The sequence below is a fragment of the Equus caballus genome, chromosome 9 (assembly GCF_041296265.1).
Source record: "Equus caballus isolate H_3958 breed thoroughbred chromosome 9, TB-T2T, whole genome shotgun sequence".
Taxonomy (NCBI): domain Eukaryota; kingdom Metazoa; phylum Chordata; class Mammalia; order Perissodactyla; family Equidae; genus Equus; species Equus caballus.
Window position 1 is genome coordinate 89,035,656 of NC_091692.1, and position 27,714 is coordinate 89,063,369.

General features: G+C 49.6%; 2 protein-coding genes across 5 annotated transcripts in view; one reads left to right on the forward strand and one right to left on the reverse strand.

Annotated features, from left to right (window-relative positions):
- TG (thyroglobulin) overlaps positions 1-27,714 on the forward strand; it is a 243,041-nt gene that overhangs the window by 168,632 nt on the left and 46,695 nt on the right. The gene's annotated exons all lie outside the window — the stretch shown is intronic.
- SLA (Src like adaptor) overlaps positions 1-27,714 on the reverse strand; it is a 64,163-nt gene that overhangs the window by 20,727 nt on the left and 15,722 nt on the right. The window contains exons 1-2 of one of the 4 annotated variants that reach the window (XM_005613291.4): positions 13,119-13,963; positions 2,080-2,177 (exon numbers count right to left, since the gene is read on the reverse strand). In XM_005613291.4, coding sequence (XP_005613348.1) covers positions 2,080-2,140 — 61 coding nt within the window. In that variant the 5' untranslated portion in view covers positions 2,141-2,177; positions 13,119-13,963. Of the gene's footprint in view, positions 1-2,079; positions 2,361-13,118; positions 13,964-27,714 lie in introns of those variants that run through there. The other 3 variants (XM_070221848.1, XM_070221849.1, XM_001498789.7) reach the window with 3 other exon arrangements.

Consider the following 27,714-nt stretch of genomic DNA (forward strand, 5'->3'; position numbering starts at 1 on the left):
AAGAGGAAATCAAGCTGGGACCCGGCACAAGGGAAACTTTGCAGGGTGGAGGATGGAAAGGTCACCCGCCGATGCTTGATGTGGTTGCCTAGATCACAACTGGGTACGACCTGGGGAATTCTCTTTCCCGGGGGTGGAGGGTTGGGGAGACCCCTCTACGCCCTTTTGAGAGGTGACCTCCCACCCACACCGTGGAAAAAGAGAAACTTATTTCATGACAATTTGCATTTAAAAAATAAAGGCAAATGAGCGAGTCCTCGGGGGCCCATGTTTTCATGGGGTTTGTTCAAGCATGCCGCCCCCCAGCCCCAGGGTGAGAGGTGACAAGGCAAGATGGATTCAGTGGGCGAGTCCTCCTGAGCTGGCCTGGGTCCTGGGCATTAGGGTTTCGGTTTTCTAGAGGTGGCCCTGGTGGGAGGAGGTGGGGAGGGGCCCAGGCTCCCTGCGGTGGCAGCAGACATGGCCGCTCGGCACAGCTGCATGGTGCTGAGCTTAAATGGGAGGTAAAGGGCCCCGCTACCCTCTGCTCCACCTTATCACGTGGTTCCATCTCCTTTGTCCTGGGAACATTCTTTTGATCTTTTCCCCTTGGGTTTGGGGAGGAGAGTGACTGGGCTGGAAAGGAGAGCCGTGGCATTGCCGCGTCTAACTTGAGTGGGCTGTGGGCTGCAGGTCTCTGCAGGGCTCTGTGACCTGCCTAAGCTGGCTGTCTCCCTCTGGGGAGAAGTGAGAAGTCATGGAATGAGCGTCCACAGAGGCAGGGTGGGAACCTGGCTCCGTCCACTCTGGGGTTGAGTGTTGAGTGGCGGCTCAGCAGGCTTCATGGTGAACACCATGCTTGTGAAGTTTCCCCAGGGCGGTGGTGAGAGGGGCACGGGGAATCCAGCATGGTCACCCCTGTCAGGAGATGGAGACCAGGCCCCGAATGCTGTGATGTCAGGGAGAAGGCAGAAGTGTCCCAAGGTTCCCCATGACTCACCCTGGGGACACCGATGGGTTACCTGACCTCCTGACCACCTCCTTCCCAGGGGCTTAGAGGACCCACATGGTGGCCCCCAGTGACCTGACTAGGAAATAGAGGCCAGGGTGTTCAAAGCAACCGGCACCACTGCCCCCGGGGCTGCTGTGCCCTCTCCCAGCTCTCTGGCCACGCCCTGAAGGACCATGTGGCTTTAGGAGCCTAGCTTCACCTGGCATCTCCAGGAAAAGCTGACTTTTGTCATCACTGATTAATCCGTGACATCGTGCCATCCCTCTAGAACACCTGATGCTACCAATGGAACACAAGGATTCTGTTATTTTCAGGAAGATTTCCTAGGGCTCGTGTCTAGTTTTGTGAAGTTACATCAAAAAAGCCGTTGCAGCACTGTGATAATATATACCCAGGATAACATTACACCCATGGATATTACATCACGGGCTGGCAGGGTGGGGTGAGCAAGAGCCTAGGTTTCCAAATCGGACTGGCCTCAGTTGGAAATAGGACTCTACAAATAGCTAATGAGACAAACCATATTCCCTTTGTGGGCCTCAGTTTCCCCACCTATAAAATAAAGGGATTGAACCAGATGCTCTCGAAGGTACATCACAAAACCCCAGCAAGTCAGCATCCTTCCATTGCTCAATCTTTTTCGGTGGAGTGGGATGAGAAAGATCGGCCCTGTGCTAACATCTGTTGCCATTCTTCCTCTTCTTTTTGTTTTCCACCCCAAAGCCCCAGTACATAGTTATATATCCTAGTTGTAAGTCCTTCTCGTTCTTCTATGTGGGATGCCACCACAGCATGGCTTGATGAGCAGTGCGTAGGTCTGCTCTGGGATCTGATCCAGCGAACCCCAGGCCACCGAAGCTGAGTGTGTGAACTTAACCACTCGGCCACAGGGCCGGCCCCCTGCTCAATCTTTTTTAACATTTAATTATGAAAATGTTAACGACAAGCAAAGCCAGAGAGACCAGAATAAAGAAGCCCTCTGTACCCATTGCCCTGCTTCAACAGTTAGCAGCATCTGCCGTCGCCCCGTCTTCACCCCGGGCTCCCGCGGGATGGAGTTAAGCATCCACCCAAGAAGCCAGACTTACCATCCGGGTTGGGCAGAGGCCTCTCGGGAGGGGCCGGGGTGGATCTCATGCTGTTTCCCATTTCTCTCTCTCCCTGGGCTGTCGAAGTCGCTCGAAGCCTACGGCACAGGGGATACACACAGCAAGTCAACCACGCGCCGAGCCCTCTGGGTGGAGACTGACCTAGTTTAGAGTACATCGTGCATCATTTTTTCAGGCGGCTCGCTCCTTGAAAGGCGGGTGTTTTCAGGGGAAGATGAGATTGGCGAGTGTTGGTTACGTTTGCGCAGATTGGCGAGTGTTGGTTACATTTGCGCAGCTCTCATTCTTTTATCAAGGGAATGACAGAGAAAAACCACAGAGAGGGAAGTTGCTCGCAAAGGCTGTTGGTGGCGAAAGTTTCCATTCCTGCCTGCGCCAGCTGACAGCGAGCGGCGGTGTTTGTGTGAGCGGTGGCAGCCTTTCACACGCCCGCCCCCCCCAGGGTCTCTCTTCCCGGGAGCCCGGCCCTGGACTCCCAGCACAGGGATCGGGGGACACTGAAAACTAAGGAGTGAAGGGGGTGAGCAGAGGATGCTTCCTGTTTCAACTTTCCCTCTTTGGTTCTAGTTTTTCAACATGTTCTAACAAACACTGAAAAGGGGAAACTCGGTAACGAGGCTGTATGTTTGCAGCACGCCACATGCGCCACTCCTGCACTTGTACATCGGCTCTTACTTTAGATTATCTTGGGATCGCTGCACCCATAACCCCATTTTTCAGTGAAGGAAACTGAGTCCCAGAGAGGGTAAGGGCCTTGTCTAAGGTCACATGGCACGTAACCGTGGAGCCAAGATTTGAACTGCTGACACTAAGTCTCCGGTTTGTTCCATAACGGTTCCAATTCTGGCTCTGCACGTCCAAGCGAGTGACCTTGGGCAAGTCATTGACCTGCTCCTGTCTGTTTCGGGGAATACTAATGAAGCAACATTAGGTCGTGGCTGCAAAATTAACAGATAAAGCGTGTGAAGCCCTTAGACCACGGCCTGGCTTAAAATCCATGTTATTGCCATTTACAGTTTCTGATTACATTTTCTGATTCTCCCATAGTGATAAAAGCTTGAATTCAGGGACTTTATACAAGGATTTTGGAAAGGAACTTAAGTGATTAGAGAATGAAAGTGTTCTCCCGGGCTGCTAGAAGCATAGAGAAGGCCACACCCACAGACAGAGCTGTCTGTGTCTCATGAGGACAGAGAGGAGAACTGATGGGGCAGGTTCCCCCAGCCCGTGTCCAGCCCAGCTAGAAACTTGCCCTCCATCCCGTTCTTTGTCTGAGGTTCAGGGTCAAGGCCTTATGAGTTTGAAAGTCAGGCAATCCAACCCCCTCTCTGGCCTTAAGTCCTTCCTCTACGTGCTCAATGTTCAGATTCTGGAAAGGTCTATGGTCTCAGAGCAAGGCATTTCAGAGGCTGAGGGAGGTCTGCACCATTTCCTAATTTTTGAGGAGAGAGGGGGCAGGTGGGAGACCTAGCATATTAGGAAACAAGGAAAACCAAAATGAGTATTTTTTGAAAGTTAATATGTTTTAAATATTTCCACGAACACTTCATCAGTTATAACTCAGACTGATGGAGCCCAATATAATGGTGCTGTTCCCAACATAATTACAAGGCTTGCAGAAACGGTAAATTCAAAATGCGCTGCAGAAGGTGTGGCTGGAATGAATGAGCCGCAAGTTCAAAGTCAAGACTCCCCGGGTCGTCTTTGATCCGGTTGGCCTTCATGCTGGGAAACAATGGGGATGTCTGAACGCCCAGTGAGGCCCCTCCCGAAGAGAGGCCCGGCCCTTCTTTCTCCATCTCCCCTCCACCCCAAATATAGCTAAGGGGGTGCCTTTGACCATAGCAGGGCCCTTCCTGCAGGCCGGGCAGGCTGGGCAGGCTTAAACAGCATCACTGTGGTTCCAGGGGGTGGAGACGAGTTGTCTGTCCCCTAGCCTGGCCTAGGCTCTCAAGAAAACAGACTCCAAAAAAGTGCTTGAAAACCAAGCCTGCTGGAGGGGGTGGAGGCCTCATTCCCCGCAGTTCAGCAGGTGCCATAGCCGCGAGCCAGCACCTCGAGAAAGGCAGGCCCGAGTGGTCCCACCCACTTCAGGCCCCACCTTAGACACCCACAGGGCAGGAGCACAGCAAGGGCCTCCGAATCTGAGGAGCTGGCCCCCAGTGTGGTCTGCACAGACGTCCCGCTGACGCCTCCCACCGCCTCTGCTCTGCCTGCTTCCAGTGCCTTCCTGCAAGGGCAAGTCCACCACTCACCCCAGTCCCTCAGCCTCCCCGTCTGTCATCGCCAAGGCCTTTGGGCTTCTGGAGAAAGCCCAAGGAGAGGCCCTGGCAGCCCTCCCCTGCGGAGAGAACTCTGAAACCTGTGTGCTGGCCTCGCCCCCTCGGTCTCTTAAGTGTCCCCACACCGCTGGGCACTGCACCGTCACTCGATACCCCTAACAATGCCATTCTGTTCCCTGCAGCCTGACGCTTGGAATCAAGGTTCAATTACACACAAGAGGTTGTGCCTTTAACCCCACGCCAGAGCGCCCACTTGGGGTGTCAACGCCCGCCCCTCCAGACACCCCAGGTGCCCCTTCCCTCCAGCCCACCTGAGCCACCCTCCCCTCCATCTTCTCCCTCAGCCCTTTCCAAGCAGCAGCCTCCCACTGGCCGTCACATCCATCTCATCCTTCCCTCACACCACAATTCTAGAAAATTTGCTGGGAAAAGCCTTGGTTATCTATCAAGGTGAATTCCAACTTCACCTCTCTTCCCAACCAACTTTATAATTCTTCTCAAGCATTTGTGTGCTATTTTGGGGGGATTCATGGAATCCGGTACAGGGGAAAATAAAAAGACTTGAAACTTGCATTTTTTAGATGGGAAAACTGAGGTCCATCCAAGAAAAGAAACATACCCAGGGTCTCAAGATGAGAAAGGTGGAGCAGATCCTAGAAGCCTGGGTTCTTCTGCTCTGGCACTCTCCCTCTCCCTGTTCCTGTCCGGCAGGTCCGCGTGTGCGCTGAGAGCGGACGCTGGGGCTGGGCTACAGGCCCGCCATGCCCCGCGCGGTTCAGAAACCCATCAGGTCTCAATAGACCTGAGCGGTCTGCTCGCTGGCTTCCTCTAGTCTCCAAGAAGGAGTTAACTTATCTGAAAGAGGCTTTTATTTGAGAAGAGTGAAAATGCCCCCAGAGAATGAGAGCTGAGTCTCCCTGATGAACGGACTGAACAATTTGATTTAATCTGTGACAGTTTTATGCGGTGGCTGGAGGTGGGAGAGAGGGGATGGGAGGCATAATTGCTTCTAGGAACAATAAGGAGAGGGCAAAAGAGAAATGAGTTCATTAACGTCAGCTCGGGAAATTCTTGATTTCTTTCTCCCTCTTCTTTGTGATGGCAAAGGATCCCAACTGGCTTTTGCCTCTGATTTACCCCCCAGTCTTTGGACCAATGCTGTCTTCTTTGCGTGACCTTGGGCCTCAGTTTACTCTTCTGAAAAATGACATGAGTGGAAAGGATGCTCTCCCAAGAGAACCACTTCACCCCTTTTCATTCCAGCAATCAAGACTCAATGGCTTTTTGAAAATTATGAATAAGAGTAAAGATCCATCATCACTTTCTTATGAAGTCCCACTAGACAGGATCCAAACCTTGCCTTTATGTTCTTCAGGATCAAGGGAGGGCAGTTCATGTAGGTTCTACACCCACCTTCTGGTGGGCAGTTAGCGGATGCAGACGCCATTGCATTTAACCTTCCCAGCATCCCCAGAGGCAGATATTTGTCCTTCACCTTCAGGGTGTGGAGGTCAGCCTATGCCCCCAGAGCAAGGATGCAGGGTGCCCACCCACCTCTTTTGACTTCAGAACCCACATCCTTCCCCCCAGGGCCATGCTGCTGTCTCTCCACGGGGAGGAAAAAGATGACCAAGGAACTCTGGTCAGTGAATGTCTGGCCGCCATTTGAAGAGACGCGGGGCTTGGAGAGGTCACACGCCCACAGGCAGTTGCCATCAGGAATGCAGGATGTGCCTTCTCCAGCAGGTCTCTGTCTGACCAGATCAGGGATCCTTTCGTTGCGTGCTCTGTGTTGTCTCATAAACCAGGGGCTGAGGCTTCTCAGACCCTCCCATTCCCGGGGCAGCATCCCGGGACAATTTTGTGCACCTTATCCACTTTGTGCTTCCAAAAGCCAGGCCTCCCCATTGGAACAGAAGGTAGCCCGAACCCCTTCACAGTATGCCAAGGCGGAGAGACCTGGAGGAACCCCCACCAAGGGAAAGAGGTCTGGACTGTCTAGCAAAACCAGGAATAGTCGGAAAACCTTGGTGACCGTGGGAATTAACATGAAAACCTACTTAGGAATGCAACCTCCCCTTTGGCCTTCGAAATTTCTTCCACAAAGTGTGACAGCTGTAAGCCCCTTCATGTGACCTGCTTCTAAGATGGCGGAGCATGATGCCACAAGTGGGGAACCTCATTGTCCACCATATCCACACACCCACAGCAGCAGTAATGACCAGAACCCCGACCTCCATGGTTGATCAGCTCTTACTCTATGCCAGGCCCTGGGCTAAGAGTTTTATAGCCGTCGTACCCTGGGTTGCTCACCACTCCCCCACTCTAGAGGAGAGAGAAATTAAGTAACTTGTCTAAGGTTAGATGACTAGTCAGAGGAAAAGCTGGGCTTCACACCTTATAACCTGTGCTCTCAACCACCACAAAAAGCTGTTCTGCTTTCCTGGTTCAGTCTAAGAACGCGACAGAAAAGTGATTTTTTTAAAGTCATCAGAGCAAACTTCAGGGACCATAAACTTTTGGGCGAAACTTCAGTACAAGAGACACGGAGGTCCCGAGGGGTCTCTTGGATGTCAGGCGGCAACCTTTGGAAGCCCAGGTCTGGGGATCTGGCTGGAGGAGCAGAAGGGCCAGGAGAGAGAGGCCAGTGAAGGCCTGCTCGGGTCTCAGCTCCGGTGGCCGTTCTTAGGTGGCCTGGCCTGGTGCAAAGGTCAGGAGTGAATCATATGGAGCGCTTCCCAGCTTTTCACAGCATTATTTCACAGAACTGTTCATGCTGTAGGGCAAACCGCCCCCCACCCCCCAAAGCTAACTGTGCCTATACTGTCCCAATTTTATAAAACTTTCACATGCATGCACGTATATGTAGAAAAATATTCAGGGAAATTATTTCCAGGATGTTTCCAAGGGCTCTCTCTCTGGGCAGTGGTTTTATAGGTGAGTTTATCGATTTCTTCTTTATACCTTTCTAAAATCTCCAGATTTTCTCCCATGTGCATGAATTGCTTTTAAAATCAGAAGCAGAACTTGGGGAGAATAAGGGAGCCTTGAAAAGGGGATTTTCAAAGCAGGCAAGCCTGAGTCCAGATTCCAGCTCCCCACCTACCAGCTGTGTGTCCTTTGGCAAGTCATGGCATTTCTCTGAGCCTTGATTTTCAAATCCATAAATTTGAGATACAGATACAAGCCCCAGATGGTTGTTTTGAGGATTAAATTACAGGTCATATCTAAAGCAGAGTTAAGTTTGGTAAGATAGCTAAAAATTTACCAAAGCTGGATTCCGTGGGGGTATTGGGTGGCCAGCTAACTCACTGTGCAAGCTTGCCCTGCTGTGACTGGTACCCCGTACCCGCCCTGTTGACTTGGAACTTGCTCAGTGCTGCCTGTGCTCTGACAGTCTGCACCAGGGACGATAAGAGCTGGGGACAGGGGCTTAGCATCGGTTGATTTCCCTGCTAAGGATCTCACAGGATTTCCGGGGGCACCCCACCACATCCTGACCTCGCTCAACAGGTGTGCCTGCCCTGTGACCCACATTGTTCCCTGCTCTCCTCTCAGGCAGGTGCAGCTGTAGGCCAGTCCCCGATGACACCCCCCCCCCGGACCTTGTTCTCCTTTCCCTGCATGGTGAAGGCGGCTGTGGCACAGGCATGGCTCCTGGGCACTGGGCAGGCAGGACCGATGGAGAGCAGGCAGCCAGCACAGAAAGGCGCATGCGCCACCCCGCCCTCTCCTCCTGCCTGACTCAGAGTCAGAGGCTCAAAGGGCCACTTGGAGGAGACCTTGGAATCCTCGCATCCAGGATATTTCAAACCTGCTGGTTGAAACCTTTTTAAAGAAAGATCCCCCAGAAGCTCAATATGTGAAATAGAGAAAAAAGCAAGCTGCTGGTTGTGGGTTGGGAGCTCGGCACTCCTGCCCATCCACTCCTCTGACGGGACACTGCAATCCTAGGATAGTATAAAGCGCCGATCCAAAAGTAGCAATTTAGTGCCCTCCTGTTACACAGAAAAGGCTCTGAGAAGCCAAGCAACCAGCTCAAGGGCAGTCAGTAAGTCTGGACAAGAGTCGTAATGCCATGTCTAGCGCTCTGTCCACTACAAGAGAGCCTGACCCATGTGTCCATGAACCTGTGTTCTGGCCCCTTCACCCCTGAGTGCCCAGAGGGGGATCTCATATACTCTCAGGCTAAGAGGGAGGCTCAGCTTAGCCCTAAGACCCCATTAGGATGGACACACCCTATAAGACATTTTATGGTCATTTTTGGATGTCACAGGAAGAAGCCAGATTTGGGACCGGTTGGTACTGGGGCAAATTTCAGTTTCACTTCTTATTAAGTCACTAATCCTCTTTTCATTGTTTTTTGTTTGTTTGCATTTTAAAAATTTACATAGCCGTCTCTGCCTTGCTGGGTTTTCACAAGTAAGGATCAGAGAGGGCAGGTGTCACACAGGCTGAGTGCATTTCCTGGTCTGTGTGGCTCGCCCCTGCTGACAGTAAATGTGCCACCAGCAAGTGCCTTTGTGGCCTGGACCCTGTGGCAGGAGGTCTGTGTGAAGAAGTGTCAATAAAGCCATTCCTGACATGGCTTCACCATCTCACTGAAATAAAAAGTAAAAATCCCCCAATCTCTTTCTTTTCTAGATCAGCTTTTCATGCACAGAGGCCCCCAGTACACAGGGCTGGTGTATATATGTGTGTGTGTATATATATATATGTGTATCCTATAAGCTAGCTGACATGATAAACACTGACGATGAAACAAGAGTCATAAAGACAATTATTGTGTTACTAGATTACGCAAATACACAATTATGCAGAAAGGGAAAACAGTGAATATGAAATAGTCTTTTTCTTTTCCTTCCAAACATGGATACTTGGGAAGTGCAGGGTCCTTGAGAAGGAGGAGGTAAATGGAGATGCTAAAGGTTGTCCGGACATCTGGGCTCAGGGATTGTAAGGTTAGTGATTTCTCCATGACGTCACATTTACCAGAAAGGTTTAGTGTTCTTTTTATTCACACACATGAATCATAAGCATGGCTCACACTCTTGTGAGTGAGATGGAAATGGATATTTTGCCTAATAATGGCATTTGCATATGCTGAGCCTCCTGCTCTGGGGTCCTTGCCCCTCACTGTAAGTCACTTGTCAAAACGCACAGATGCCAGGGCTGAGGACCGCTGAGCTACGCTCTGTTCAGCTCCCATCCCGTCCTCACCTCCTCAGGGACGCCTGCATTGCCCTTGAAGGGCATTATAATGTCCACAATCATTTGTGTGACTGTTTGATGAACGACAGTAAGGGCGGTGAAGACAGAGAGATCAGATCTGTTTTTACTCACGGCTGGAACACAGTAGACATTCCAGAAGGAAATAAAAAGGACTAGATGACAGTTGAAGAAACAATGCGCCCAGGAAGGGGGCAGCACGAGAACTGGTCCTGACACTCTGGGTGCTTGGAATTTCTGTCCAGAGGATGTAAGTTTTAAGCTGATTGTCTGTGTGACTTGGAGGGCGTGGTGGGGAGGGAGGGGGAGGAAGATGGCAGATCTGTAAATTGGGAAGGAGTGTGGCAACCTCCCAGGGTTAACGTGAGAATTGAATTTAACAGACTTCACTGACTAAGCCTGTTCCCCTCTGCTCTGTGTCCTGGGCTCTGGGTGGTCTCTCCATGGTGCACACCACAGTACATCATTAAGTATTTGTTTCTCTATGTGTGCATTACCCACACTCCCTCCGAGGCTGTAGACTTCCTGAGAACACGGTCCAGGGCTGTTATATTCCTCAATGGAAAATCACTACCTCGCAGGTGACTGGCACGTCCTCGGTGCTCACTTACTGTCTGTAAGATGCCTGGCACAGTGCATGTGGAGAATGCTGTGCTTCCAGGAGCAGCCCCACCTCCTCAAGGTGGTCGTTCCCCTAAGGAGCATCCGGAGGACAATTCTCACTTCCTCCTGAAGCTCTTTGAGTCTCCCCAGCTTTCCCCCAAGTCCTCCGGCCTGGTCCCAGCTGCCTGGGGCGTGCCAAGGAGGGAAGTATGACTTTGCAAGGCTGTTTGACAACAAAAGTGAGCCACTGAGCCTTTGAGGCCCCACGGTTTCTGTTGGCAGCTGGAGTTACCGTAATGAAATAAGCTCGTGATTCTCAGATAGGAGGAAGTGGTCCGGACCCAGTGTACTTGTTTCCTTTGGAGCTCTTGGGGAGGTGAGAGAGGGAGGGAGTCAGTCACATGGTATGGACCCAATGCATTTACTATGGAAGGGATGGATGGATGGATGGATGGATGGATGGATGGATAGATGGACCAACAGGGCCCTCAGGTTGCTGACAAGAACCAAATGGTCTGGCCTGACATGCTGGAAATCCTTAATGAGAATTTTAAGCTCTTGCCTCTCTCTCAGAGCTAGGGGAAATAAATTCTTGCTGAATGTCAAATGAAAAATGAAAAACCAGCAGCATCTACAAATGCGGAGAGCTGATTGGGGTTTACTGGGATGAATAACTTCTCAGTCTTTAAGAAAGACACACTCCCCTCAGAAATATGTCGCCAGCTCTGGAAACTCAGAGTGGGGAAATGTTTTCTGTATTAGGAAAATGATTTCAGTCTGCTACAATGCAAACCTACCCATATCTGTTTCATTTACGTGAGATGGAGGAACAAGCAAAAATAAGCCAGAAAAATCGAGGAGTGTCCAGTGCATCAGCTATGCAGTTTTATCCGTCATATTAACACTGCCTATTAGCATCTACTGTCTTGCAACACCCCAGGAATGCAATGTACTCCAGTTCTCTGGGTTAGGAATGATGTTAATACCTGCTATTTAGTATTTAGCATCTCCTACACATTGTATATTACTTAAACTTCTTACAAACACATGAGAAAGCTGGTCTTTTTACGGGGAGGAAACTAACAGTCAGAGAGGCCAAGTGACTTGCCCAGAGTCACAGGTTCATGGGTCGCTGACCTAGAATGTTGACCCAGGTGTAGCGGATTAAAACAGCAGCTTTCCGTGGTGCCCTAATTCTACATCTGTTTAAGACGCAGGAGTCTAAATAGATTTTAGACTGTCTATTCCATAGGTTTTAAAAAATATTATTATTATTATATTTTTTTAGAGCATATTAAGCACTCTTGAATAGCATTCTTCAAACTGGAGAATAAAATTGCAACAGATTTGCCAGAACTTTGATTTGGGCCTACCTCCCCAGTTTCTTTACTGTTTGTTTTAATTTTTTTTTTTTTTTTTGCTGGGAAAGATTTGCCCTGAGCTAACATCTGTTGCCAATCTTCCTCACTTTTTTTTCTTCTCCCCAAAGCCCCAGTAGGTAGTTTTATATTTTAGTTGTCAGTCCTTCGAGTTTTTCTCTGTGAGCCGCTGCCACAGTATAACTATTGACAGATGGGTGGTGTGGTTCCGCGACTGGGGAACTGAACCCGGGCCCCTGAATCGGAGAGTGCCGAACTTTAACCACTAGGCCATCAGGACTGGCTCTTACCTCCCCAGTTCTAAAAGGACCACAGGTCAGTTTATAGATTTGCGGCTCAGCATTCACAGCAAACCACAGAAGACAACCTGCAGACCCTGGGGTGTCTTTCTCCTCAGATGAAGGGCACTGCTCCAGATGCACACTGTTATCCTTTGCACACTGGCTCTCACTGAGGCTCTCCCCTCCCCACCTCAGCCCTCGGACCCCTTAGAACTGCTCACCAGCTGTGTGACTTGGACGGTTCACTTAACCTCTCTGAGCCTCATTTTCTCATTTGTCAAAAGCAAATAGTAATCGTAATCTTACAGGATTGCAGGAAAATAGTTTTTCACGTGACACCCCTCCCCTGCCGCTCGGCGTGGCAGACACCATCCCGTCACACCCGCACACACAGCCCCAATTCAGGACATGCCGAGGCCAAAGCCCAGGTCATGCCCTGATGCCACACTCTCTGGATTCACAGGCACCTAAAAGAACATGGACTGGGCCACATTCCTTAGCGAGGTCTAGTTCTCCAAAATCTCTCCTATGCTAACATCTTATGTTTCCAGAATTTATATACCTCCCTCTGCCTCTCTTTTAATCTTACCCCTGCCCCCTGCACATGCCACCCACTTTGGTTATTATCGATTGTTGTTGACATCGTCCCCGAGAAGATCCACACCCCCAAACTCCTGGAAGCACTACTGTGATGCGCCGGCCTCCCTGGGCTCGGGGCACCTGTAGGTGTCCTGACTCCATGCTGATAGCATTTATTGAGCACCTACTATGTGTCTGAAGCTAGCCTGGGTGCTCTGCTTGTGTTAGCTCGTTTAATCTGCCCAATACCCTTGTGAATGGGGTACCATTATTCCCACCTTACGGAGGAGAAAATGAAGGCCTGGAGAGGTTTAAATGACTCGCCCAGGGTCACCCTGCTAGGAAGTCTGGTAGCAAGAAGTAGTTGTCCTTAGTGAGGCACCTGCTCTGCGCCAGGCCGTCGTGTAGCTGGACAATCTCCGCTGGCAGGAGCGGGCCCGGCCCAAGCCCTCCCAGGCCTTCTTGCCACATAATTACGCACCAGACGTTCACTGGGCAGCCGCGATGTGCAGGCACCTGGTGAGCTGTGGGGCCTCACTTGAGACATTGCTCTGCCCCTTCTCAAGGAGCACTTCTGTCTCCGGAAAGTCAAGCCCCTGCCCGCTGTGTGCTGAGGGGTCCTGAAGTCTCTGCCCAGCCAGCCCCCGCCATGTCCCTCAGGGTACCTTCAGAAGCTGGGCATGCTCTCCCCAGGGAGTAGCTCAGGAGGGGTTGCCAGGAGCGCTGTCAGCGCGTCTCCATCAGCTGCTGCTGCTCTGGCAGAGTGAGCGGGCCGCCAGGCCTCCTGTGGGTGTGAAGAAGCCCGTGCTATCAAGAAGAACAGCAGTTGCTAAACGGCCTTGCACTTCCTCTGCTAGAAACGAGGAAGGCGCGGGACTTGCAGAAGAGTGGGTTCCTGTTTTCAGTAACCTCTCTAAGCAAGCGTCTCTCTGTAAGGACGGGCAAGGTTGACGTTATTCGGCTTTTTACGAAACACTTGGGAATGTGGGCAGCCTGGTTCTAAATGTCCGGGTCATGCTGGGACTTCCAGAGGCCAGGGCTGTCTTGTCTAATTAGAAGGCAGAGGAGGCTGAGAGGCTGCTCTCACATCCCCTGAGCTCCCCGGGGCCATGGAGGCTGGGGCTCAGAGCTGTAGCTTCTCTTTTCTCAGTTTCCCACTTATGACTGCTTCCTCATGTCACTGCGGAATGGACCCCAGAGCACAGCTACTGGCCCTGGCTCTGCTGTAGGCCAGTTTTTAATTAGCAGAGACTTGAAATAGTGGGCATGAAAGCGCCTTTGTAGAAAGGAGCTGCTCACCAGCCTTCCTGGGCCAGACCCACCGCCCCTCAGCTGGGCGACAACCAGAAGACATTAGAAAGGTTATGAAAAATAGTCAGCTCCCCCCCAGGAGCTAGGTGCAAGTCGGCTAAGAAAACATGGCCACTGAATGCAATGTGCAATGCCCGGCTGGGTCCTGGATTTAGGGAAAAGGACTAGAAAGAACATTCCTGGGACGGAGGTGGGCTATATTCAGGTATACACTGCATGTTAGATAATATTGTGTCAATGTGAGTTTTCCGGAGTATGCTGACGCTACTGTGGTTTTGTGGGAGAATATCTTAGGACCCACATGCTGATGTATTTGGAGGTCAGGTGTCGCAATGTCTACAGCTTCCAAATGGTTCACTAAAAGAAAAAATATATATCAAATATAAATATAAATAAAGAGAAAGAGAGAAAATGAGGAAGACAGAAACCAAACGTGACAAAATGTTAAGACTTGGGGATTCTAAGAGAAGGGCATAAGTGCACGGGACTATTTCAACTGGTTGATGGGTTTAAAATATTTAAAAATAATAATATATAGCTCCCTATGCATAGTTTATGAGTCTCAAACAGGAAAACCCAGGCATTTGGGGCCTGAGGGCTTCTTGGAGGCAAAGGTAGTAGCTGCTAGAATGTCAACTCCAGGCACCACGGCCTGGGCATTGTGTGCTAGAGGTGGGGGTGCAGATGACCATGCTGGGGCCACCCTCTGAGAGCCCTGGCTGGCCCCCCACTTCACAGAGACGACAGAGCAGAGCGTCCAGTGACTTGCCCCGGTTCGCACAGCTAGTCCTGAAGCTGAGCCAGGGCCAGTGTCGAGGGCTGGTGACGCGCAGCCCCGACCCAGCGGGGCTCACACGGCCACCAGGGCACAGTCATCTAGAAACCTGGCTCAGTGTCGTTATTGAAGATGAATTAAAAACACCAGAGCTGCTTCTAAATTTAGAAGGAACTCTGTACTAGAGAGATGCTTCCTCAGACAACTTGTGAAATGACCCGCTCTGCTCCGCGCGGGGCACCCTGGGAAGGGACAGAGGAAATGTTGCAAAGACTGAGTGGGCGCTTTGCCCAGATGGGCAGAAACATACAGAAGTGGAGTTTTTCCCCCCAAATCGCACAGCGAAGTAAAAGAGGTTTGGACCCATGGTCAGAAGGCGGGAGCTTTGTGGCAACTTTTCAAAAAGCATTTATTGAGAATCTGCTATGAGTTAGACTCAATTCATCCCTTCATTCAATCATTTCGTCAATACAACTTTACTGAGCCTGTTCCGGGCAGTGGAATTCACCACGCACGGATACCAGCAAAACCCTACCCTCATTGGGCGTACCTGCTCTGGGGGAACCGTGTGATAAGGACTTCTCTCGGGATGGTGGAGGAATGGCATGGTCAGTGTGATGGGGGTTCCGCAGGTGCTGCTTCCCACAGGGGTCAGTGGTAAGGGGGATGCACCGTCAATGGAGGTCCCTTTAGCTGAGACCGCCCAGGAGGAAAGGAGCCAGCCTTGGGACACGCCAAGGCATGGGAGGCTCATGCAGAAGGGCCTACTGGCTTCACACAGACTGTGGAGGGTTGGGGAAGACACAGTGGGCCCAAGAACTCCGAGTCTGATGGTAGAGATGGACAGCAGAAAGGCAGGCGTAGAGTGGTTCTCCACTGCAGGGCACAGTCCACTAACAGGAGAAGCTGCTGCAGAGGGAGAAGCTGGGAGTTTGGCACCCGGGGGGTCAGGGTTGACGCCTCCACTCTGCCGGTTGACAGTGGGTACCCGGTGGCCCAGGGGGCTGCAGCTGACTTCCCCCGGCCTTGGGGTTTCACTACTTCCCTTTCACCCCTGGGGTAGCCGCAAGAAAACAGAGCAAGTTTGAGAAAATGTTCCTAACACTGACAGCTGTGCTGCATGGAAGCCTGAGCTGTGGCCCGAGCAGAGGGATGGTATGGTGGTCGGAGCCCACTCTTGGCAAGGGACGCCTCCAGCAGGACCTCCAGTACAAGGCTGGAGTCAGCCCTGGCCCGGTGACAACATGTGGGGAGGCCATGCTTCAGGGCTCACGGAGACACCCAGGGCCCTCTGTGCAGAAAGCTCTGACTTCCCAATGGCTTTGTGAATTCATTAGCTATTAGGGCCCAGGCTAATGGCCACAGGCAGATTAGCAAGATGCCCCATGGGTCCAAGATTGCTAAGTACAAGATGCGGTCAACACCTTATTGAAATGAAATGTTCCTCCATATAAACTACTAACTACACACTTAATGTTGTCAGGAGCCACGTGTCACCTTCCCAGGTTCAGGGGTTGGCAGGCCTCCTACCCAAGCAACGTGAAGCCTGTTTCTCCAGGTTCTAGGAGGTAAAGTTGACCAAGCGCCAAGCAGCAGGTGTGCGGTGATTAAGCCCCACGGTTTACAGCTCGGTCCAGTGTTAACAGATTCCCAGGTCTACTCAAAAGTATTGTCCGCTCTTTTTACATAAATAGTGGAAAGCTTAGAAGATGAAAAAGAGGACCTCAAGAACTAGTAAACTCCCTATGAATGGGGAGAATTAAGTTTGTCTCCTCAGCAGGGAAGTTCAGTGAGCATGTACTGAATGCAAGGCATTCTACTCGGTGCCACAGAACTATCGATGGGCTTTTTGCATCCAAAGGGCTTAAACTGTATGACCTTCAAGATCCCGTGCAAGCTAGAAGTTCTCCGAGAACCAAGTTGATGCCCGTTCTATGGCTGGATAAGTGCTGATTCACCAACCGTTTATTCCACACGTGTTTGTCGAGCTTCTGCTATGTGTTGGGTGCTGCTCTGGTGCTGAGTTAGAGAAATGGACATGTAATGGCACCGAAGGTGGCTGAGAGCATGGGGACAGGAAGGGGAACTCCTACCTTGGAAGAGAGTTTTAGACGAGCCCAGATACCAGTGTGAAGATCAGAAGGGAGAGTGACCTGGTAAAGCGAATGGCCAGTGCAGAGGTTTGGGGCTGGAAACGCTTGCAGCATTCAAGGAGCAGAAAGTAGGGAAGAGGGAGCTAAGATTTGGGCAATGTCAGGAAAGAAGCTTGGTTCTTGCTTACGGTACCTGTTTACTCTTCCCAATTACTCTGTATGTCTACACTTCACCTGGAGAAACCTGAGCTCCTAGGGTTAATTTCCTTGCTCTCGGTCACCCAGCTGCTGAGTGACACCACCCAGCCTTGCTCAATGGCCTCTGGAGGTGAGCTCACCATCACCATTATGCTGGCCTCCTTGGGGTCTTCCCAGGTCCCAGTGCCTCCCTCACCCCATTCCAGCCCTGTCCCCCAAATAAGGCTTAGGCCCTGCTACCATCTTCCTCAAGGACCTGCCCAAGTCTCCTGTCTCCCACAGGACCAACTTCCTCCCTTTCCTGGCGTTCAATGCTCATCACAGCTTGTTTTCTAACCTTTCCTCATAACAAGGTCCCGCCTCAAGGCCCCCACACCCCATTCACCACAGGGACTCTTTGTGCCCGTCTGCACTTCAGACAGGCCCCCCACCTCTTCACCATTTGCTTTGCCCCTGTCCTTCCCATACTGTGTAGGATGTCCTCCCACCCAGAGCTCACTTTGTCCACGTGTATCCCCAGACCCCCCTCAACCAGAAGTCATTGCTCCCTCCTCGCAACACCCCTTGGAGTTTTACGTGTCCCACAGGAATAGGGCGCATATGTACTGGAGTCAAGAACAAGAGGATATTTGGGGGCTGTGTGACCTGGCATAGGTTTCTGAGTCTCTGCGGGCCTAAATGGTGTTACTGATCCTCCTTCCTTCTCAGGTCATGAGGGTCCCTAGAAGAATGTGTACAGGTTGCCCAGCCCAGTGCAAGGCGCGTAGTGGGGGTCCTCTGAATACGAGTGCCTCCCATTCCTTTCACAGTGGAGCCTAAGCTTTAGAAGGCAGGGGCGTGTCCAACACAGGAATATTGAGCCCAGCTCTGAGCCCACCCGAAAGAGCTGGTCCGTAATTATCCACTGAATGAATGAATGAACGGAGGCTGTGCATCTGCCTTGTGAACCAAAGCACACACATCGTGAAATTTGACTTTTCACCTCTGGGAAGACAATAAGCAAATCACAAAAATCTTCTGGGAGAGATCAGCCCCTATTTTTTCTCTAGCGATGGGTGTCGTTCATATTTCTGGAACCATCTCCAAAGTGGGATAAGTGGCCCATCTGGATGAACTGAATTCTCCAGCTGGAGTGGGACCTAAATGTGTATGTCATCAGAATCGCTGTGTTTCTTTGGGAGGCCTCCTGGCACGGACGCTGTTCTCCGGAAAAAGAAAAGTACGAGCTTTGTTCCCACTGTACTTCTCTAATGTGATGAGTTGCACAACCCTTTTGGTTCATGAGAGCTGTTCTCTTCTGTTCTTCCTCAAACTAACCCCCCAACATCCACCTCCTGGAGACCGTCCCTCTTCTCAGCCTTGTGGGGGTTGACAAAGAGGTCGGAGGTTTCCCAGAATTTGGGAAGTTCTCTGAGCGTGGCCTAATTTCAGTCTGTGCAACTTTGCAACTCTGCTTTCCTTCATAACGTCCGCAGGTCACTCACAGCCAAAGTCTTTTGTTTCCTAGATCTGACTCAGGCATTCATTTATTTAAATTAATATTATATTAAGTGAATATTAGCCTCAGGTCAGCCATGAGGCTAAGCTGTAGGGGGACAAAGGTGACCGTGACACATGCCCTGCCATCCAGGAGCTCAGTGAGAGTCGAACAGGGGCCAGGAATGACCCACGATGACAGGGCATTGCGGTGGGGGTTCCGGTGATGAGGAAACCAGAGGAAATGGCTGGCAGTTGTGGTGGACCCGAGGCTTGACAGGGGGTGATGTTCAGCTCAACTTTGGACGTGAGAGGGGCCCACCAATGCTAGACGTTGGCAGTGCTGGCTGGGATGTTCGCTTTGTGCCTTCTCATTTTTGTCATGATGGTGACTTCAGTTGCATCTTGTCTGGAGTTGGAGGTGACTTCAAGATCTGCCACTCAGGTCATCCTGCCTCCTGTGATCTCCTTGCCCCTCTCAGATGCACCTGGGACAGGTTGATGAAGTGACCCGCCTTGGATCTGCGCTGTCTCGTCTTTTTCTGCCCCAGCCTTCCACGGCCCCCCAGTGTCCTTGGCCTTTGCATGGACTCTCACCTGGTCCTCGCTGTCCCAACCCGCCTTCCCGGTTCCCTTCCACTGTCTCCTGTGGCCTGGGCAGGCTCTGCTGGGTTTTGCCTCTGAATTGACTCTTGCTGTCCCACTGACCTAGAATGGCTTTCCCCATTTTAGGATCTGCCAGAATCAGGGCTGAGTCTCCTGTTGAGGTTACCCAGGGTTTCAGTCCTTTCATCTTACTGAGACAGAGTCTGGTCAAGGGCTCATGCTTCCATTATCTTCTGCAAAGGGCGGGTCTAAGCCATGTCACACCCCGCTCTTGTCCTCTACCCAAAGGAGTGGTTCTTCAACTGTCTAAATGACCTGTGCCCCAGACTGGCTCATGCCAGTGGCATTGGTGGGGAGGAAGGATGGCAAAGGTGGTGGCATCTGTCTGCAGCCAAGAATGACTGTGTCAGAATGACCTGTAACTGTCCCAGAGGCAAGAAGTTCTCTGGTCACTTTTATTTCTATCAGCAGAGCAGACACTGTGGGTGGCTGATGACATCCTAGCTCAATTCTCTTTTCCTCAGCCCACTGACAAGGGGGCCTCTCTTCCTGTTGTCTGGTGTCATAATCTCCAAACTTTTTGATTACACACCCAGACAGTAGAAAAGTTTTGAGTAAGCATTCCGCATATATGCATATTTACTCACTAATTATGTACACAGATGACTCTACTAATATATACATTATAAATTAAAACATACTTTAAAAGGATAAGACTACTTCAATGATATTTATAAGTAAATATTCCGGAATTTTCTTCCTGCACTCCAAATTGATTGTCTTGTGCACCCCATTTGGGAGACCAAGACTCTTAACAGAAACATGAAGAAGGAGACAGGCATCATTTCTAAACAAAGGAATTTGAAACACTGTATTTTATCTTCTGATGGTGCAATTATATCGTCTCTCTTCTGGGCAGGGCACAGAGATCCTTGTGAGGTCCACTTGGAACAAAGACAAGAGTCCGTCTTCCCATGAGAAGGAAGAGTCAGTGCGTGGTGCTGTTGGCTGGTATCAGGCCCCAGGAAGGGAATTTTTTCAAGGGTCTCTCCTAACATGTCTCTTCCCCATCTCTATGTTGGTCTGACTTCCCCAGCACTGTGAGTTCCATGAAGGCCGGGAGCCCACCTGTTTTGTCAATGATTGACACCTAACCCTGGCATCTCACTCGGCCAGAGCACCCATGACGTGTTTATTAGGAGGAAGGAAGGGCAGAAGGGAGGGAGAATGGGAGGGAGGGAAAGAGGAAGGATGTAAAACAAAAAAGGAAAGAAAGAAAGTCCCCTCCCTGTCCATTCGTAACTTCCTTATGGCCTTAAGCATCTTCGATTCCCTGCAGCATCTGACATATGGGAGGTGCTCAAAGATGCGCATGGAATTATCCTGATAGTAGACCAGCTCAAAGCGGCAGAGCAGGCTGTGTCCTGGGACAGTGGAAACAGTGCAAAACGAAGTTAAGATCTATAACAGAATCATTACAGCCTTTACTCAAGTCCCCTCGAGCTCTCTCATTTCTATGACGCTTCTGTGGGAGAGGCTCTTGCACTCACGACAAGATTCTGTTGTTGTTATCCAAAGAAGAGCAAACTCAGAACTGGCCTTGATGTCATTTAAAATGGTGTCAACCATGTGTAAGCAACTGGATGGGTGTGAAATTGTCGCCCGGCGTCTGCTTCATTACCCACTGAGCCACAACTAATTACACTCAGCAGCATGGGGCGGCCAAGGAGGGCCAGCAGACGAGAGACACGCTCAGTTGCTTAAAATAGCTTTGGCCACGACAAAATTTCAACCCCCAAAGCCTCTTTTAGACTGGAGAACATTTCATTATTATTTTTTTTAGTTTGAGCAGCAGTAGGATTATAAATAACAATAACTGACATCCGTATAGTGCTTTACAAGTTATAAAGTATTTTTCAAATATGTTAGTTCGTTGAATTTTCCCAAGTACTCTTTGCAATATCCATTATGACTTTAATGACTGCTACTACTTATTTGAAATATAACACACGTTGGCGCTTTACATGTTGTCTTATCAATTCATGTCAACAAGCGAATGAGGTCAATATTCTTCTCATCCTCATTTTGCATTTGAGGAAACTGAGACACAGGGAATTTAAATAGTTTTCCTAAGGACACACAGCTGGCTAGAGGGGAAGCTGAACTTGAAGCTGGGCTGATGGAGCCATGGCCCGTGCTCTGGATGCCACACCTTGAGTCATTGTTATATACCCCTTTTACAGACAGGGAGACAGAGACACGGGGAGTAGCACTGCTTACCAAGCTGTCAGCACAGGATTCACTACGATTTCTCTAATCCCAAAGCCCATGCGCTGTCTGTTTTTTCTACACTGTCTAATAACTCACACTTGTTTTCACCTGACAAATTTGAAGGGGATGGTGTTGGAACGGATGTGAAATGGATTCCAGGAGCCAAGCTGGGGCGGGGATTCAGAAGTGTGCCTGTGTAGTTCCTAGAGATGCAAGAGTCCCCTGGCAGTGTCTGCACAGGAAAGTCTGGGGAGACGATCTGCTTGATTTATGGGCCAGGGGCTGTCAGGATTGTCCTTGTCACAGGGCAGGGGCTGGGCTCGGATCTTACACCCAGCTGGAGCTCATACGAGACAAGGAAGTGGGCACCACAGTGGAAAATGCGGAGCCGATCTGAACACATGGCCAAGCGAGGGTGGAGGGGTCAGGGTGTGAGGCTCGGGCCCGAAGACAGAGACACCAGGACAGGCCAGGGCCGGGATTTCAGTTCAGCTGGTCGTGCAGACGGGAACCCCAAAGAGCGTGTGCGCCATGGTCTCTCTGGCCTGGACGCTGGGTGGGAACCCTGGACGATCCACTTCTGGTGCAGGCCCCTCCCTCCAGCCTCTCCTCCCTACACACAGATTCCAAGCCTGGGACCTGACTCCAGGACCTTTAACTGAACTTCCAGGGCGGCTCCCTCACTCTTCCCTTTTAACATGGCACACGGGAAGGGCCTTCTGGGCCAGTGCCCTGCCTCCCGGTCCAGCCTCCTCAGATGACCGCTCCAGGGACATCAAACCAGTGCCAGGCAGTGTCCCTCCTCTCGGCTCTGCTCCCAGTCTCAGCAGAGTCACCACTGCTCATGTCCACGCAACCCAGGTCACACCTCCTTGTGGGACTTTCTCTGAGAGGCCACCTGATCCCCCTCAGGCACAGGAATCAGCCACTTCCCCTTATGCACCCTGAGGCCATCCAAACCCATCAGAACCCCAGAACTTCCACACAGGCTGTGCTTCTCTAGGTCGGGCATGGCGAGTCCTTCCTATGGTCAGGTCTGTGCACTGCATTTACTGAGGGAGGGAGGGAGGGAGGGAGAGAGGGGAAATGGAGAGAGGGAGGTGGTCCGGAGGAGACTGGGAGGAAAAGAATAATCAGAGCATGGCTTTCTCACTTCTAGAAATCTTTGCTAGGTTCTACGGTCTTCTAGACGCTCATGTGTCTTGGGGTAGCTCTTCCTACAGCATGGCTGACGGCAGGAGTCAAAACTTTCAGGGAACACAGCGGCCCAGCACTTGTCTCCGCCTCCATCTCTCCATCTTGAAATTAGACACCAGGATGCAGCTCTGGGCAAGGGCTGGCGAACCCCCAGCACTGCCACCCACTACCTTATCTGTATATTAACTTCCCCAATCCACACAGCAAACCTACGAGGTCAGACTAAAATCCCACGTTACCAAAATGGATTTGGTGAAGTGAATTGATTTGTTCAAAATGGCAAGGCCACTAAGGGAGAGAGCAGAGATTGGAAATGCAAATCTTTCTGATTTCTAAATCCAAGTTCTTCCCACTGTTCTTTACCGGAAATGGTTTTCAAAGTTTTTAAGAGAACGACAATGTAGAATGAGTCCATGACGCGCGGGCACACAGTTGTCCTCCTGGTAGCCCCAACGGAATCAGGAGTACTAGAAGTCACAGGAGGCAGCGAGCAGAGCATCTGGTCCACACCAGGCCCCGCGCTGAGTTCCTCACACAGTGTATTTCATGTGCCCCCTGCAACAAGTCGGTGAGGCAGGCGCGTTACAGCTGAGGGAACTGAGACTTAAAGAGGTAACTAATTTGTTCAAAGCCAGCGAATCAGAAGGTGACAAAGCCACAGTTCAGCCCCAGGGTGTCATCCTCAAAAACCAAGACCTAGCTTCTCTCTCTACCGTTCAGCTGCGCTAGTCATGATTCTGGCCAGCTCGTCCTTGAAACAAAGCCACAGGTATAAATGACTGGAAAGGAACGTCTAGGCAATTTTACAAGTTGTAATTATGCCATTGTTTTTGAAAGGCAACATACGCCCAGTGTGTATGCATGAATCGATACTTGAGGATGGAGGGACTCGGGAGCCTGTGAAATAAGGGGGCAGCCACTGCCTCGGCCATCACTCAAGCTGTCCCTTTCAAAAGGGGGATACCTTTGCCTGGAAAATCAGTTCTTTCAAGTGCCAAGCATGTAAATGGTTTCTGACAGCCAGAAGGTGACTGAGGCAATGGGATGTAATGTTTGCGACAGATGGGAAACGGGATTTTGTCAAGTCTGCAAGAACCTGGAGGGAAAAGATGAGAGGAGAGCAAGCTCTGTTCTTTAGGAGCCAAGCCAAGGCCCAGCTCCTCGCCATTTTCCGAGCGAAGAAGTTCCTGGGAGGTCCCCCCTTCGGAGGGCTCCCCTGGGATGACTGCCCCGGCAAGGCCTCCTGATGGCGCCTGCACAGGGACGGGAGCAGTTAGGTGGGGAGAAATGTCTGCCAAAATGTCCAGAGAAGGAGGTTGCGTGCACATAGTCACCTCTGTTCCTGCTCTCTTTGGCATATGGAGGCTGGGTGGTGCAGCAGCTTTGGGGACCCATGGCCTGGGTCCAACTCCCAAGCAGGGGGTGACTTGGGGCAGGTCATTTATGCTCTCTGAGCCTCTGTCCCTCTTTAATAAAAGGGGCACAGTCCTGGCTCCCTGGTTCAGAGGTTTAATGGGCACACATTTGAGAACAAAGTGCTTAGAGTACCCCAGGCACCCACTACCTGCTGGCACTTCCTTCTCTTTCCTCCACGTGTAGACACAGTGGGTGGCTGATTTATGTTCGCAAATAAAAATACACCAGGGTACAAGCTTCCTGTAGGGCAGTTTGGCAGCACATCGTAAAGAAAGGTTTTAAAGAAATGTATATTTAGAATGCAAGGTGGGACTCCTGGCCCTTGGGTTAAGCGATGGTTTCTTAGATATGACTCCAAAAGCACAAGCAGACAAGAAAAAATAGATACATTGGATTTCATCAAAATTAAAAACTTTTGTGCTGCAAAAGATATTATCAAGAAAGCAAAAAAGCCCAAAGAATGGGAGAAAATGGCTGCAAATCATATATCTGATAAGGGGCTTGTATCCAGAATACATAAAGAACACTTATAACTCAATAACCAAAAGACAAATAACTCAATTTAAAAGTAGACAAAGGATCTGAACAGGTATTTCTCCAAGGAAGATATACAAGTGGTCCATAAGCACATGAAAAATTGCTCAACATCATTAGACATTAGGTAAATGCAAATCAAAACCAATGTGATACCACTTCACCCCCACTAGGATTGCTATAATAACAACAACAATAATAAATAATACAGATGGTAAGAGTTGGTGAGGATGTGGAGAAACTGGAACATTCATATATTGCTTATGAGAATATAAAATGGTGCAGCTGCTGGGGCTGGCCTGGTGGCACAGTGGTTAAGCTCACGTGCTCTGATTTGGGGGCCCAGGGTTCACAGGTTCAGATCCTGGGCGCAGACCTAGTGCTGCTCATCAAGCCTCACTGTGGTGGCATCCCACATAAAATAGAGGAAGGTTGGCACAGATGTTAGCTCAGTGACAATCTTCCTCACAGAAAAAAAAAAGCCACAGCTGCTTTAGAAAACATTTGGCAGTTTCTCAAAAGGTTAAACATAGAGTTACCATAAGATCCAGCAATTCCATCCCTAGGTGTACAACCAAGAGAAATGAAAATGTCATCCACACAAAACATTGAGCGTGAATGTTCATAGCAACATTATTTATAACCGCCAAACAGTGGAAACAACGCACCGTCCATCAGCTGATGAATAGATAAACAAAATATGGTGTGTCTATACAATAGAATATTATTCAGCAATGAGAGGAATGAAGTACTGATGCCTGCCGTAACGTGGGTGAAGTGAAGTGAGTCAGAAGCATTGGCCACATATGGTAGATTCTATTTCCGTGAAATGTTCATAATAGGCAGATCTATATATAGAGAAAGTAGATTAGTGGTTGTCTGGGCCTGGGAGCGAGGGCGGCGAATGGAGAATGACTGCTAATGGGGACAGGGTTTTTTGTGGGATGATGAAAATGTTCTAAAATTAGATTCTGGTGACGTTTGCACAACTCTGTGAATATAACTAAAAACCATTGAATTATGTGCCTTAAATGAGTGAGCTATATGTGAGTTATATCCCCTTAGAACAGTTTTTAAAAAGTTAGCTGTAAAGGCCAAGAAACATAGCTTAAAATACTATCTAAATGTTCATCATACATGCGGAATACAAAAATATTTTCCTTTAATAAAGATTTTCATATGGTACCTATTTAATGGGAAACCATTAAAATGTTGTGTAAACAGCTCATTCAATACGTTCTTATTGTCTCAGAAAAAGAAATGTAGACCTTTAACCCTGTATATGCTTTGTATAAGGAAATCATCATAGATCCGTGAGTAGACTTCACTGTAAAGATGTACATTGCAGTGTTGTCTGAAACATCAGAAAACTAGAAACAATAAAAGTTATCACTTGCTGAATACTCACAATTTGCAAGGCACCCTACTGTTATATGAAAATCATCTCACTTTTTCACCACAACAATCCTGTGGGGAACCTATCGATGTCATTCTACTCCTTCCTACCGATGAAGAGCCCAAGTCCACCAGCCACCCATGAGAGCTGGGATTTGCATCCCAGTGTGTCACGCTTCATAGCCTGCAGGGGCTCCTAACCTCTCTGTGACTCCCTCCCTAACAGCCTAAAGACCCCACTGCATGCTGGCTTCGGAAACAGCTTGTAAATGAATGGGTAACGACACAGAATGATATTCACAATGGACTGTGAGGTGAAAAAACAGGTCCCAAAGTGGTATGATCTTACTTATTTCCTACGTATAAATACAGTCATGTGTCGCTTAATGACAGGGATACATTCTGAGAAATGCGTCGTTAGGTGATTTCATCATTGTGCGAACATGATAGAGTGTACTTACACAAACCTAGATGGTATAGCCTGCTACACACCTAGGCTATATGGTACTAATCTTATGGGACCAGTGTCGTATATGCAGTCCGTCGTTGACCAACATGTCGTCATGCAGCGTATGACGGTATTTAAATATACACATACATGCACATACACACACACACACACACACAAATGGAAGAAACATACCAGGGGGCCTATAGTATTTGACAGTGATGCTCCTTGACTAGAAGGATTATGTGTAATTTTAGTTTTCTTTTTTTGAAGAAACTGATCAAAAGAATTGATCTTTTAAGTCTAATTTAAGGTTTTTCTAATTACAAATTTAATATACATTCATTGGAGAAAGAATATTCTGAAAAGTATAAAAAGCCAATAAAACTCCCCCATCATTCCCTCATCTTGGGTGAATAGGGGACTCTGGGAATTGATACAGTGGGACTATGAAAAAACCTAGTGGAGGGGTAGGTGATGGCAGAGAAGATGTGGGGGACAGGATGCCCGTGAATGTCACACAGCCTCTGCCATCAATCAAGGCAGCATGGCATCATGGGAAACCACAGCATGTTGGAGTCAGGAAATCTGGGTTCTTAACCTCTTTCAACTGGTGCTAGCAGGTTACTAAACTTCTTTGACACTCTTTCCTGAGTAGACCCCAAATGGTTTTTGGAATGAGGTGGGGTATATAGAAAAGAATGATTAAATAAGTAGTGTAGATTCTTTTTAAATAATATTGGTTCTTCCTACATCAGAGGGTGGTTTTGGGTATTTAAATGAGCCAATGTAAGCAAGAGCTCTGCATAAAGCAGAACGTGGTACAGTTGTAAACGCCTAGCACGGTGACTCAGGCTGATTCTGTTTTGTCTCAGTGAGGCTTTTCCAGGCTGCAGACATAACAAGGACATAACAATACGTCTTTCTGAGCCATAGTGGGAGACTGCTGTCCATTTGGCACTCCTCCATGGGGGAAGCCAGACTCTCCCCTCATTTCCTCTCGCTGTCCTGGCCACCCTTGCAAAGACCTCGTTTATGAGTCACCATCCACCAGCCACACACGAGTGGAGTGGGAAATAAGGGTCTGGGATGTGCTTCGTTCCTGTTGTTTCCAGGCATAGGTAGTACACTGCAGCTTTATAATCCTAGCTCTGCCACTTCCAGTCCCAAGACCTTGAACAAATTACTTCTCCACTCCGGGCTTCGGTTTCTCCATCTGTAGAGTGGGGATAATATTTATGGGTGGTTGTGGGATCACGTGAGAAAATGTGCATGACTGCCTTGGCTCTTAAAAGTCACTTTCTAAATGTTTCATTCTCTTGCACTTCCCTTTAAAAGTTATATTATTTAAAGCTGGAAAGATGGAAGCGGGAGTGGCCGAGGGGCTCTGCAGATGCCCACGGCGGGGAGGGAGGCAGCGCGTGGATGTGAAGCCTTGCCTCCTGCTCCGGTCCCTGCACCGCAGAGAGACCTGGCTACTTGCTTTCCATGAAAATTTGGCATCTTGCACTCAGCCATGATTTATGAAGAACTATTCCACT